The 14,352-nt window shown below is 45.7% G+C and overlaps 1 protein-coding gene across 8 annotated transcripts; it reads left to right on the top strand.

Moving 5' to 3' along the window:
- Nucleotides 1-3,886: 3,886 nt before the first annotated feature.
- On the top strand, nt 3,887-14,106 carry HINFP (histone H4 transcription factor). 8 transcript variants are annotated; one of them, XM_083587258.1, is made up of 12 exons: nt 3,916-3,984; nt 4,378-4,480; nt 4,928-5,035; nt 5,221-5,778; nt 6,573-6,799; nt 7,300-7,411; nt 7,951-8,103; nt 9,057-9,134; nt 9,226-9,346; nt 10,426-10,564; nt 11,490-11,614; nt 12,596-14,106. In XM_083587258.1, exons 4-12 carry the CDS (start codon nt 5,613-5,615, stop codon nt 13,068-13,070), a joined length of 1,596 nt encoding a protein of 531 aa, XP_083443384.1. In that variant the 5' UTR covers nt 3,916-3,984; nt 4,378-4,480; nt 4,928-5,035; nt 5,221-5,612; the 3' UTR covers nt 13,071-14,106. The 8 variants fall into 8 exon arrangements, with proteins under 8 accessions (XP_083443379.1, XP_083443384.1, XP_083443383.1 ...); XM_083587257.1 differs by having other exon boundaries at nt 3,919-3,984; nt 4,928-4,973; nt 5,603-5,778; XM_083587255.1 differs by having other exon boundaries at nt 3,963-3,984; nt 4,928-5,009; nt 5,603-5,778.
- The last annotated feature ends 246 nt before the right edge of the window (nt 14,107-14,352 follow it).

Raw genomic sequence — 14,352 nt, 5'->3', positions numbered from 1 at the left:
AGGTTTCTTCTCTTTCATTTCTAGTATAATTTATTGTTATATATATTTTTAAATCTTAATAAATTTTGCATAGGAAAGTGCTCCTTGCCTTATTCTCTCTCTCTCTAAAAAAAAGAGCTGAAATGAAATGTACACTTCAAAATTTGACAGCATCTCAGAATTCAAATTCACCTATGCAGAATTTCAGATCTATAAGTAAAGGGGGGCATTTGCCAATTTGTGCTCAATAACATTATCTTTCAGCTGAAACCATCTACTTGATGAATAGTCAAATGGTTCATGTTTACTCTGCTTTGGTAGCGAACTGCAGCTGTCAGGAGCTGGATTATATTATGGGATGGTGGTGTAAAGAGCAAGTTGTTTACACAAGTCCAGCGTCTTTTTCATGTTCTGATCGAATGCAGCACAACACATGGCATATCATGTTGCAGGAAATAGCTTTTTGTTTTGTTAACACTTTGTCAAATTTCAGTGGAAAAGCAACGTGGATTCTGCTGTATCTGAAATCCCTAAAGCTCATGATAACCAGCTGCATGAGCAGTGAGCATCTGAAGCTTCACAAAGCTTAGCTGCTTGATCAAACCAGAATTCTTAGCAATCAGTAACCCAAGATAAGCTTTGCAAGATCAGAGTTTAGTAATCGGGGATGTGATGAATATGAACATGAGGCTTAACCAGTGGCATAGCGTGGGTTGTCAGCACCCGGGGCAAGGCAAGTAATTTGCGCCCCCTAACCCTAACCCCCAGATGTTGCGCCCGATGCGGCCGGCCCCCCCTGCACCCCCCACGCTACGCCACTGGGCTTAACCATTCTTGTTGAATAATACCCAATTTATTTTCTCTGAATGCAGGAAGTGTGAGAGGTGGTGCTTCTCAAAACCTAGACCCTGACATTCAGAGGGCTAGGATGCCATTGCCACGAAGATGCCCCTCTATGAGCCTGCAGGTATCTTTGGCTGTGTGCACACCATGCATGTATAAAACACATTATTTCCCCCCAAAGAATATTGAGAACTGTAGTTTAAGGTGCTTGAAATTGTAGCTCCATGAGGGGAAAACACCCAGGATTCTTTAGGGGAAGAAGTGTGCTTTAAATATAATGCTGTGTACATAACCTTTGTTCCATCTTCCTCCACTGCTTGCTGCCACCATTCGGTACTGATTTGCCCTTGATTATCCTGGCTAGGTATAAATATTTCACAGTAACGGCTGATTATGGGATAGGTCTATTTGGCTGTGTATCTCCATGCCCAGTTGGTTAATTCTTGTTCCCACCTCCTGTTCTTAGATCGATTGCCTAACTCTTGACTGCTCATAATCCCTGGATTAAGCCTGGGTGGATCAGACAAAAACCTACTCATCCAGTTTTCCACCATGGCCAAGATACCTCTTGGAATTACCAGCAACTGGTGTGCAGAGGCATGCTGACTCCAACAGTGGAGGCAAAACATAGTCATTGTAGCTAGTTGCCAGGGACAGACTTATCCTACACAAAATTGTCTCAACTTCTGTAAAGCCATCCAAGTTTGTGGCCATCACTGCAACTTGCGGAAGCAAATTCCATAGTTTAACTTTGTGCTGCTGTGTGAACAAAGACTCCCTTCTGTCCATCCTGAATCTTACAATGTTCACCTTCTGTTGATGTCCCTGGCATCTGTTGCCCCACTTTGGCGCTGTCTTGAGTCTCCCACCATTCAGCTTCATTGGGTGACCCCATTGGGTACTAACATTATGAGAGAAGAAAAATATCTCTGTCCACTTTCTGCTCATCATGCATTGTTTTATAAACCTGAATAATGTCCCCCACATACTTGACATTTTTCTAAACTAAAAAGCGCCAAACATTGTTTTTTGTTGTAGTTTAGTCGTTTAGTCGTGTCCGACTCTTCGTGACCCCATGGACCAGAGCATGCCAGGCATTTCTGTCTTCCACTGCCTCCCGCAGTTTGGTCAAACTCGTGTTCGTAGCTTCGAGAACACTGTCCAACCATCTCGTCCTCTGTCGTCCCCTTCTCCTTGTGCCCTCAATCTTTCCCAACATCAGGGTCTTTTCCAGGGAGTCTTCTCTTCTCATGAGGTGACCAAAGTATTGTAGCCTCAGCTTCAGGATTTGTCCTTCCAGTGAGCACTCAGGCCTGGTTTCCTTAAGAATGGAGAGGTTTGATCTTCTTGCAGTCCATGGGACTCTCAAGAGTCTCCTCCAACACCATAATTCAAAAGCATCTATTCTTCAGCGATCAGCCTTCTCCATACATCACTACTGGGAAAACCATAGCTTTAACTATACGGACCTTTGTTGGCAAGGTGATGTCTCTGCTTTTTAAGATGCTGTCTAGGTTTGTCATTGCTTTTCTCCCAAGAAGCAGGCATCTTTTAATTTCGTGGCTGCTGTTCCCCAAAGGGAAATGACTCCATTTTGCATGCACATTTCTGCATCTTTACAGCCCTACCAATACCCTTTTTAAAATGCAGTAACCAAAACTATACACAACATTCAAAGTGATGTACCATATAATGTTGCACACAGGGACGGCACAATACATTTTTGCCCGAGGCAAACCATAAAAGGGTACTAAACACCCCACCGGAGGAGTGACATGAACAGAAGGTTATGCCATATTTTTAGCCAGGGCCACCCTGTTCCAAAAGCCAGGCTTCGCCAACCTGGTGATCTCCAGATGTTTTGGGCTACAACTTCCATCAGCCCCAACCCAAAAATAGGGTTGCCATATTTCAAAAAGTAAAAACCAGGACACCCCAAAAGTTGTTGAAATATACTCAGAGTCAAGAGTGGATTTCATGCTCTTTATTCAGCTCATAGTGGTGAGGAGGAATGGAATTTCCCCCAGAATGTCTGCTTTATATACATTATTTACACAATGGGCCCCACATGATTGGCTAATGCCGGGATTCTCCTGTAGGCCAATCAGGTTGCAGATTCACTTCCACCTGGAGCTGGATTGGGTGGCTCCTGCTGCATTCTGAATCCTATTGTTCTAGGACCAATCAGACTGCTGCATTTTGGATCTTATTCAACTCAGTACATAACAGTTGTTGAGTTTGTTTGTTTTTTAAGCAAACCACCAACACTGTTGAGCATATGGCAGCCCAACCAAAATATGGGGAGATCACCATGCTGGCATAGATTGCCATAGGCACACTCTATTCCTTTTGAACAGGAGCAGTATAATGTCTGGTACAGCTGGTGGAAACCATGGAATACAGAATTGTAGAAAGGGATCTTAGCGATCACCCAGTTCAGCGCATTGTCTTGCTAAGAAGCTAACTGAATTCATATGCAGGGCTCAAATTAGAGTGGCAGTCTGCCAGACCCTAACTTTTATGAAGGCTCCCTACAATTCCCAAGATCCCCTGGGAGAGGCTCCAAGGGAGTGTTTCAGCAGAAGTTTACATTGTGGGTGGGGGCATGAGATGGTTCTGGGCGTTTATAGTACAGTGCTTATTTAATGCAAGGCAAGTTTAATCATTTTGGAAGCCCCAAACAAGAGGCAGTTTATTGACGAGCAGGCTAACACACAACTACATAGAAAAATAAAAGCACCCACAAGATCGAGCTGAAGGGTGAAGTCTTAGTTCCAATCCATAATAACTGGAAACAACGTCTAAGTCTAAGTACTAGTTACTACATACGCGCGCACAGCGTCTTTTTCTATCCTTTGATTTGTTTATATTTTTCTCCATACAAATGTCCACTTTTAAAAACCCGCGAGGCTTTCAAACCACCCGGAACCAAAACATTGGAGCCGCTTGTTCCCAGCCGGACTCCGCAGCCCGATACCCACTTTATGTTTTGACAGCCCGGCTGGGGCCCGCCCTTCATGCGACGCCATTGGCTACCTCAGCTGCTCCTGGCGGTCTCATTGGCCGAGAGGGTTCATCCGGGCCGTTCGTCGGCGCACAGGTGGCGGGGGTGGGAGGGGAAGGCGACCGCGCGCTGGAAGTTGGAAGGGCGGAAAACTGACGGTAACTATGGAAACGGGGCCTAGTGCCGGCCTCTAAGCCCTGGGTTCAAGGCCCGAAGGTCTTTTTCGTTCCCTGAGCTTTTGCTTCTTCGGCAATTGGGCTCCTGAGTGGGGAGGGACTGGGCAGCCCCTTGCCTTGTCCTGCTTGGTCTTGCTCAGAGCCCTAGAAAATCGGGCAGGGTGGAGTAGCCTGGGAGGGGGGAGAATGGGATGTTCGTGGGGGGTGGCTTCCGAATTGAAGGAGGGGAGATAAGATTCAGTATATCGAGAGATTGCCTTGGCCTTCTTTGGGGACAGCTTGATCTGAGGAAGGTAAGGGGCAGCGCCATGAAACATAACCAACTTCCACTTCTCTAGCCGAAAAACAAAATATATCTCTTATCTATCGCTCCAGCAACTGTCCTTTCGCTTTGGGAGAGGCTGCAGCTTCCCTGCCAGGAACTCTAAACGAAAAACTTAGGACTGTCAGGGCTTTATGTGTGGTCTAAAAATAATAAGTAAAAGGACTGGGGAAGTTGAAAGGTTTGTGGTCCAATTTTTCAAGCTAGCCTCAGGTCAATCTGCTTTCTTGCAAGTGTGGGGAACCTTTCCCTTCCAGATGTTGTTGAATTCCCATTATTCCTTGCTTGCGCAGATGGGAATTGTAGTTCAGCAACATCTGGAGGGCCAAAGGTTCCCCACACCTGAGCCATCCTTGCCCATTGGCAGAGTGGGTCAGATAACAAAATCTGCCACTTTTAAAGGGTGGTTCCAAGGGTGACCAAGGTACTGTAATGTATCTGAAGTACTTGAAAAGCGCAATGTAGAGATTTCTGTATTATTTTATCACACTTATTTCTACAGGCTGGTTTATTTTTTTATGCGAAGCTAACCTACAAAACAGTGTATAGGTACCTTAAATTAGAAAATAGTTCATTGCATTCTTGCTTACTATCCCATTTTAGACGAACCCCTTCTTTGCAGTGTAATCATATGCATATCTATGTGAAAGTGAGTACTGTTGAGTTCAGTGGAACTTACTCCCAGGTAACTGTGCATCAGATTGCAATAATGTAAAAAGCACTTGAACTGTAAATTTCCAAGTGTGGATTTCTGTTCTGTCTGGTGCTTAAAACTTACACAGTTAATTCAACTATCAGATTAAAAAATGGAAAATCTTAATTTTAAAAATGACTTTAGTTTGAGATTCTATATAGTAGTCACAGCCTCAAAACCGTTACTGCAAAACCTGTAAAAGTTCGCATTTAGAAGTTCAAATATAATTTTAGTGTAATGAAGTGTGTGTGTGTGTGTGTGTGTGTGTGTTGCAGGTGAGGAAATATAAGAGAGCCAAGGTTCTTCTAATTGTGGAAGCTGGATACTTTTCTAAAAACAAAAAGTCAAAAGCCTTCCAGTAAAATTCCACTAAATAATGTTAGGCTAAGGGAGGCATATAGGAGAAGATGATACTCCTATCTATCTGAGACACACACACACACACACACACACACTGTATATATATGCTTTTGTTGAGGTAATTTGTATTGTGGTAGAGAATGAGAGGAAGGCTGCCAGTCTCTATCTCAGAATCTAAGAGAGATTGTATTTCTCTAGAGAATCTCTTCTTTGTCTTTCTCTAGTGCTCTTAACATGCCTCCTGGGAAGGTGAGCCACAAGCAAGCCTTGGTCCTGCAGTGTGAGTGGGACATTTGCAGCTTTGTGGCCTCAAAGATGGAGGAGTTCTGTGAACATGTGTCAAAGCACTTGCAGCAGCATCTCCATGACAAAGATGAGGATGATGAAGTGGATTCTCTCGGTAAGGGGTGCAGTATAAAATGAGACTGACCCTGAATTAGTCTTTAGTGTAAGTTACAGTGTTACTCTCTGAAAACTGCTACTTCTGTGGTCCCCCATGAGATCTCTTTCCCCAGCCCTGCCATAACAATTGCATTGACTTGCTTGATTTTATTGAATGGGGGTGGGATCGTCAATGGTTTGATAAACTGAAGAGCAGTATCCAGGGTTAGTGGTGGACACTAGTAGTGGGAAAATGATAGCTGTAAAGACTTAATGCTTGGGATATGCAAAAGTGTGGTCAAGATCACACTAGGGTTGTATGAAGTGAATCTGCAAGCCCTTCTCTGCTGTGCCCTCAGTTCTCTGTGTGTAGAATTTAAGTAGCATGGAGCGGCAGATCAGGAGTGCAAGAACCAAGCAGGTAACACACAGTATAGTTTCAATGTGACTAGTGAAAATGTGGGCATCCCAATAGGCTTAGAAAGTAGGGAACACAGCTTGATGAAATCTGGGAAACATAAACTTTCATTTTTTTTAAAAAAAGAAGTAGTGTTAGCAGCCCTACACATAAGTTAGGGTGGTATTTCCCAAAAGAGAAGGGAAGGGAAGACTCTAAAACTAGCACTTGCCACAGATCAGATACACTGTGAGCAAGACTCTTTGTTGTTTGCTTTATGAAAAAAGCTTGTCATTCCCATACTTATGGAAGAGAACTGCCTTTGAAAGGTCTTCTGGTTCCATGCATATTAGTTCCTTGGACCTGCAGGCCCTCATCTACCTGCAAGTATGAATTCCTGTATTCTTGCATTTTAGAAAAATACTCCTGCCTCTGGCAGGAGTGTGGATTCTGTTCTCCCGAGAGCCCTACAGAGCTGGCCCGCCATGTTTACTTCCATTGTTACCACACCAAGCTAAAGCAGTGGGGACTACACGCCTTACAGAGCCAGTCGGACCTAACCCCCTGTCAGCTGGACTTCCAGAGTCGCAACATTATCCCCGAGATCCAAGAGAACTTTCTCTGCCTCTGGGAGTACTGTGAGGTGAGAGACAGGATGGGTGTTGAAGTATTTCCAGGGGAAGCATCAGGGTGGTGGGGGTGGACTGTTCAATGTATGAAGCTGGAGAACAGCCAGATTCAATGAGGAAGGCAATGGAGTTTGTTAATGAACTGTAACTAAACTGCACTTTTCTTTTTCTAAAACAAACTATCAATTTGTACAAATTCTTCTCACTACTGAGTAAACACACCTAAAGTTCTAGAACAGGCTTCCTCAAACTCGGCCCTCCAGATGTTTTGAGACTACAATTCCCATCACCCCTGACCACTGGTCCTGCTATCTAGGGATCATGGGAGTTGTAGGCCAAAAACATCTGGGGATTGAAATTGAGATTGACATGTATATAAATCCTATTGGTTTTTAATTTTGATAAGCTGGTCTGCCACGTATTCTCTGGCTGGCTTACAAGATGTGACTATTTCTCCGCTGCCCGACTTGCAGCTCATTAGGAAATTATCTTCCTTTCCCTGTCTTCTCATCAGAGAGGGTTTGATAACCCTGAGTGGTTCTACAGGCATGTGGAAGATCACAGTTTCTGCACAGAGTACAAGGCAATTGGGAAGGAGAACCACATGTTCTTCTGTGGCTGGAAAGGTAGGAGTTCACCTTGCATGAGAGTCTTTGGGGTTTGAGGTGAAGTGGATCTACACAGTGGCATTCAGAGCATCTTGGCAACTCCAGGTTTTCCTGTTGCTTTGAGCCAGAACAAAATATCTAAAATACTGTGGGATTTAGAAAATATTTTTTCACAGTTCTGCTGAGTATGTTTGTTGTTTATTTGTTTATACTGCAATATGGTAAAATCTCAGGGCAGCGTGCAGTAATAAAACACACTATTGAAAAACAATAAACATAATCATTAAGCTCTTGGTATAAATAAGTTTTCAAGAGACACCAGAAAGTCAAACAGGGCAGGGGGTGCCTGTGGAATCTCTGCTGGAAGACTGTTCCTCAGCATGGGATGGGCAACACTAAATGCCCCAGCTTCTAGATGAGGTCAGTCATGCCTCTGTAACACAGGAGACAACCCAGAGGGCACCTCTGGATGATTTCATAATGGATCATACTTAACTAGCATCCTTAGACCTGCTCAGAACAAATACGATTCTAATCATTTTTCCTCTCGGGTCTAGATTGTGACTGCGCCTTCAAAGGCCGGTGTAAGTTGCGTGAACACCTGCGCAGCCACACACAGGAGAAGGTGGTGGCATGTCCCACCTGCGGCGGGATGTTCTCCAACAACACCAAGTTCTTTGACCACATCCGCCGGCAGACAGCTTTAGAACGTGAGTATCTGAGCAGCCAAGCAGGCAGAGGGCCTAGACACAGTTTCTTTCTGGCAAAAGTGACACTTGATGATGGTATTTTAGGAACTTTAAAGCTTCTTCTAGTTACCAGAGCCAGAAAAAAAGATTGTCCACAATATATGAGTTATATAGTCTCATATATGGAATCATTTGGACACACACACAAAAGACTTTTCATCACTCCATATAACAGGTCAGCTACATTTACATGTTATGTAATACCATACTGGGAATGAAAGCACATTAGTTGTGCCCCTTGTGAAAATGTCCTCTGACAGGCATCACAATGAGGTCTAAAATCAGTCCTTTTAAAGAAACAATTAAGCTGATGCTGGAACTCCTGAGATGTCTTTCCAGAAGCAACAGAAATTGTTAGACATGCCCACAGACAGGGCAGTTCCATGATGCCTGACTTGGATGGTTTATTTACAATATTCATATACCATTTTTGAGAACTTGTCAATACCTAGGTTCCACCGTCTTGATAAGAACTATTCTTCTTACTGTGTGAGATCCCTAAGTGGTTTACATAAAGCACAATGAGATCATTTCTTTAAAAAAAAATCCACATCACAGCATTTATAAGCAAAGTTAAAACAAATTCCAGTGAATAGGAAGTCTGCATCAGTAAAACAAAGCGGTGTGGTGAATCTTGCGAGACGGGGAGACTGCATAGATAGATGGGTCTTCAAGAAGCATTTGAAGCTTGCTACTGTTTCCACTTCATGAACTGCACATGGGAGGATGTTCCAGGGTGTGTGTGCAGGATACCCTTTGTGGGTTTTGCGGTGAGAAACTAGAAAGGCTTTGCACCCAGGTAAAAGAGGCCAGTTGCTGCCAACAGGCACCAAGAGGGAGAAACACTCTCCACTTGTCTTGCCGCTCTCTGTTCTGTATCTGATTCATCTTCACCTGCTCCCTCCTCTTTACAGAGCAGCGATTCCAGTGCTCCCACTGCTCCAAGAGGTTCGCCACAGAGAGGTTGCTGCGTGATCATATGAGGAATCATGGTAGGTGGTGGCAGGAGCTTTTCCTTCTCTTCCCTCCTCCATCCCACCTCCCCTCCCTGTGCTAACCTCTCCTCTTCTTCCTCTTCGGCAGTCAACCACTACAAGTGCCCTCTGTGTGACATGACCTGCCCTCTGCCCTCCTCCCTGCGCAACCACATCCGCTTCAGGCACAGCGAGGAGCGGCCCTTCAAGTGCAATTATTGTGACCACAGGTAAACTGAGGCTGGTCCTGGGAGAGGGAAGCAGGGGGAGGGTGGACACAGAATCGCAGAGCACGGTAGAGAGGGAGGCTGGACATTAAGGAAGGAAGCAGCATTTTTAGCAACTGGCTCTTTTTCACTGTCTTAAGATTTTGGGAATTACAGAGGCCTGAGTTGTGACAAAAAAGAGCTATTGCGTAAGTGGGATGGAAACATACAGACAACTGTGTCCCATTGTTTGGCCCTGAATTGTATTATTGCTATTGTGGCCTAAAATTCCTAATCTACCCACCTTCCCAACACAGGGGTTGTTAACTTTAATAAAAGAAGCCACCATACTTAATTCAAATGATATTCAAATATCTGTGGATTCAAGGATTGATCTGTCAGGCCACTATTGTCCTGTCCTCTGGGGGAAATGTATTTATTTATTTTCATTTTTAAAATTTCTATGCCACCCTTCAGTATAAAACTCTCAGGGCTGCATACGTTAAAGGGGTAAAAACAAATATATGTCTGTCACTACAAACATAAAGCTGGCAGGTCAGCAGCGGTCAAAACAAAAAATGCTCAGCAGGAAAAGCCTTCTGAAAACTAGCACATGTTAAATGTTGGGGTGCCTGGGTAAATAGAAGCGTCCTTGTTTGATGCTTGATTGACATCAGAATTGACACTGGATGAGCTTCCCTGGGGAGGGCATTCCATAAATGGGATACCACAACTGAGAAGACCCTCTTCCTGGTCACAATCTGCAGGTAGCAGGGTGAACAGAGGGTGGCTTCTGAGGATAATCATAGAATGTGGAGCAAGGGGTTGTTTGGTGGAAGGAAGTCCCTCTAGTACTTGGGTCCAAAAGTGGCAGGAAAATTCAGCCTTGGTGCTTTTATTGAGTCACTGCTTGACATTTTTCACTCTTGCAAAACCAAGCCATTCTTCCTGGGAACTCTCCTGCACTTGAAAATAGTAGAGCTGTTTTCACTAGCAGCGCAGGTACAACTTGTGCACCTTCTGGCTTGGAGCCTCTGCAGACTATCAGCTGCGGTCCTAGTGTGCCAGAGGTTGAGATCCTTCCTTTTGCCTATTCCTTCCAGCTGTAAGAATCTCATTGATCTACGGAAGCACTTGGATACACACAGCAAAGAGCCAGCCTACCGCTGCGAGTTCGAGTCCTGCAACTTCAGCGCCCGGTCCCTCTGCTCCATCAAGCTGCACTACAAGAAGGTTCATGAGGTGAGATGGAGTCAAAGAGCCTGGGGCTGTTTACTCTTCGATTTTCTAAAGAGCATCGAGGCCCAGGGGACAATAAAAATCTTTGCAGCGTTCATGAAGGATATGGTGGAGATTTGACAATGCCAATGGCTAGAGCTAAAGTGAAATTCAGTTTTCCAGCAAAAGGGCATATGGATATATGGCACCTTCATTATACACCTCTAGGCGCCAGGCAAAACATTCCTCTTTAACTAGGCCTTTGATCAATTGACACCCTATGTCCTTTTAAAATGTGTTGGGGGAAGGGTTGTTGGGTTGTTTTTGTTTTTATTTTGAGGCTTTATATTCTGATTTTATCCTGTGAAGCACCCTGAGACCAGCATGTATAGGGCAGTATACAAATTTAATAAATAATAATAATAATATTTGCACCAGTAATTTTGTGTTATTAACTCCCTGAAAATACTGCAGCCATGGGGTGGGGTGAAGAATAACTGGAAATTCTCCCCCTTCCGTACTGGAAATTCAGCTCAGTCCCTTATTTAAAGATTTTACCAGCCTGACTTTTTGGGTAGAGGGCTAGTAGCCAATGTGAAGCCTGCAGGATGTTGTTGAACTACAGCTCTCATCATTCCCATCCAACATGGCCAGTGGTCAGGAATGATGGGAGTAATAGCCCAACAACATCTGGAGGGCACCACACTGTCTACCCTAGTCTAGAAACTTGCTTTTTAAAACAACAATGAAAGCTGAGGTTTGCAGCATGCTGAATTTCTCATCCAGGACTTAAACCGTGTGCTCTTCAATGATGCGCTGGTAGAAGATATTTGTGCCTCGCCACTGCTGTGCTGACCAGAAAGCACGCTCGATGCAGATGGTGTATAGGAACTTTCCAGCAAGCCAAAAGATGCATACCTTTGTTTTCTTTTTTTCCGCACCCGCTCAGGGTGACTCGGAGCCCCGCTACAAGTGCCACGTCTGTGACAAGTGCTTCACTCGTGGGAACAACCTTACTGTGCACCTCAGGAAAAAACACCAATTCAAGTGGCCTTCGGGTCATCCTCGCTTCAGGTATGTAGGCTTAGGGATGGGATTTCACCCTTCCCTCCTCTTTTTTGTGGCCCTCATTTGCAGGCAATGAGAGCCTGAGGGATTTGGGGGGCGGGGTTTGCAAGATTTTGAGGGGGGAAATCAGCTTGCTACTGCAGTGGGCTGTTGGCTGCCATCTTGTACCCAATGGCATTCTGGGGGAAAGTTAAGCAGAGCTGCCAGCCTTCAAGGAGCTCTAGCCAGTCCCCTCTTAAATCATGTGCCCCCCCCAAAAAAGGCAAACAAAGCTGGGTGCGGGTGTTTATACCTTTATTTTGCTTCCAACCTCTCTCCCTCCCCCAACCTACATGGCCTTGCTGGCCTTTGCCTTCAGACTGCACAGAACAAGCAAGGAGACTAATTGGAGAGCAGGATTGCTCCTCCTCAATTCACATCCCTAAGGCTACGCATGTTGCCATCCAGTTGGATCCAAGGCCACAAACGACAATGGCTGTGGTTGCCACAGTACAGTGGCTTGTGATCTGCAAAAACAGGCTGAAGCAGTCTCTATAAAATCACCAGTTCTTGTGCTCTTTGCAAGAGCCACTAGGTGGGGCAGTTGGCATTGCAAAACTCACCAATTAGCCTTTGCATTGCAAAAACATTCATATTCTGCCTTTTACAGAACTTTGACTCATTTCCCGTTACTTTAATAGCCAGGTGGGATGGAATATTTTTCTCTGGGATTATTATGCCCTTAAAGCATTGTCTCACCTTGAGGTGAGATTTCCGTATAAAGAATTATCATGTGAATTTGCCCCATAGGTGGCATGACACCTTTCCAGCGTGTCCCTTGGATCTTTAGAAATTGGCCGTCTCTTATATCAGCCATCTCCACCTGGTCTGGTTGTGATTTCAGCCCTAGTAGATACTGCGCACAAACAGCTTAGAATGCAGCGTTCCATAATGGCTTACACCTCGCTTATTCCTCCTCCCCACCAACCCACAACACTCCTCCCCCAGGTACAAGGAACACGAGGACGGCTACATGAGGCTGCAGCTGGTGCGTTATGAAAGCGTGGAACTGACAGAGCAGCTGCTGAAGGACCGGGAGAAGCAGGGTGAGGTCCTGGATGATACAGCCCAGTGTGTGGTGCTGGCGGGGGCTGAGGGCAGCCTGCAGGGCATCATACTGGAACCGTCAATGGAGGAAGATGCTGATGTGGACTTGCAAGCTGCCACGCCCCCCCAGGGGCCTGCTCAGCCGGAGGCTGATGCGTCTCCAGACCAAGAACCAAGTGCGCCATCCAGCCCCATCATCCGCGTTGTGAACAGGACCAACGAGCGTGGGGAGAGCGAGACTGTATACTACGTCATGGCCAATGCACCTTCTCAGAGCCGGGCAGCTGCGCCTAGTGGGTTTGCCACAGACCTGGAGGAGAACGTCATGGACAGGCTTCAGAAGACAGCTGAGGAACTGGGCATCCAGATTGTGTGAGGCTCCTGGATAGAGTATCAGGTGCTTTCCACCAATCCCAGTAGGTGGCCTGGAGTGATGAATGCCCTGCTTTGGCTCCCTGTGCTCCTCTAATGCACATTGTGAGAACCAGATGATGCTACCTGGAGAGGGGAGAAGGGGCCTGTGTGTTTCTCCCCACCCTTCAAGCAGTACTCCATAGGCTCCAGACCCAACAGATGCTTCCTCTCCTGCCATGGGGATCTGGTGGGTGGTCTGGCAAAAGGAAGAAGGAAGCCAGCTTCTGAGATGGTCAGGACAGAAGGCAGGGGCTGGTTCACCTGTCAGTTACTTAGGAAGGCAAGGACAGCTGCTGCCTCTGGTGTACCCTGTGCTGTGGAGACCATCCTGGGAATGCAAAATATCAGGGCTGAGTCAAAGCAGTGGGTTTTCCAAGACTCACGCTCCTTGCCTTGACAGTTACCAGTGCCCCTGCCAAAGTGTTTACTTTTCCTTTGGCTGCATCCTGGCCAGCCTCGTTTCTTACTGTGAGCCCCACATTCGGACTTTGTAGTTCTTTCGTATGCCTCTTGCCTCTCTACTGTTGGTACCCCTGCCTTTTGAGATGCTTTCTGTTATCCCATTTGCCCAGCATAGACAGTAATACCTGATGCAGTCTCTGTCCCGTCCAGACTGTTCTGCATTTGACTGTTCCAAGAGAGTTCCAGCACTGTTATCTGTTTGCTCTGGAGTATGAGATTGTGAGAACCTGTTATTCCCAGCTGCTACTCCACAGTTAGTTGCTCACTGCCTTTTTTGTCATTGGCATGACCTCCGCTTACATTATCTTTGTAGCATGGGAGCCACTTGGGTAACGTAGAAAGCTGCAGGCTTTCATGTTACCTGAGCAGTGCAGGAAGCAGTGTGTTGCAGTGGCTCCCACGGCACAGAGAGGCAGAGCAGAACAAAACAGGGTGCTAATTCTTGCCCTGAGGTCCTTCCCCCACATTGGGGTTCCTGCTCCTGGCTTGCAAGGTTTGTGTTACAAAAAATTAATAATTAAAGAAGAACAACACTACCATGTGGTAGACATGATGTTTGCTGTAATCTGTCCTGGAGGTGCACGTGATTGGGTCAGATTTGAGACAGGTGGCAGTTCAAGAGCCCAAATCCTTGAGTCGGTGGCCAGGGTGGGGTGGCTGCCACAACTGATGAATGACGTGGAGCTGCATGAAGACTTGGAGATGGGTTTGATGGTCATGCTTGGCGTCATGATTCATTATTCCGTGGTATCAAATGTAGCGCTATATGGTCATTCTGTTAA

Source organism: Podarcis filfolensis, assembly GCF_964270895.1.
Source record: "Podarcis filfolensis genome assembly, chromosome: 15".
Classification (NCBI taxonomy): Eukaryota; Metazoa; Chordata; class Lepidosauria; order Squamata; family Lacertidae; genus Podarcis; species Podarcis filfolensis.
Note: the sequence above shows the minus strand (reverse complement) of the source record. Positions and strands in the feature narration are given on the sequence as shown.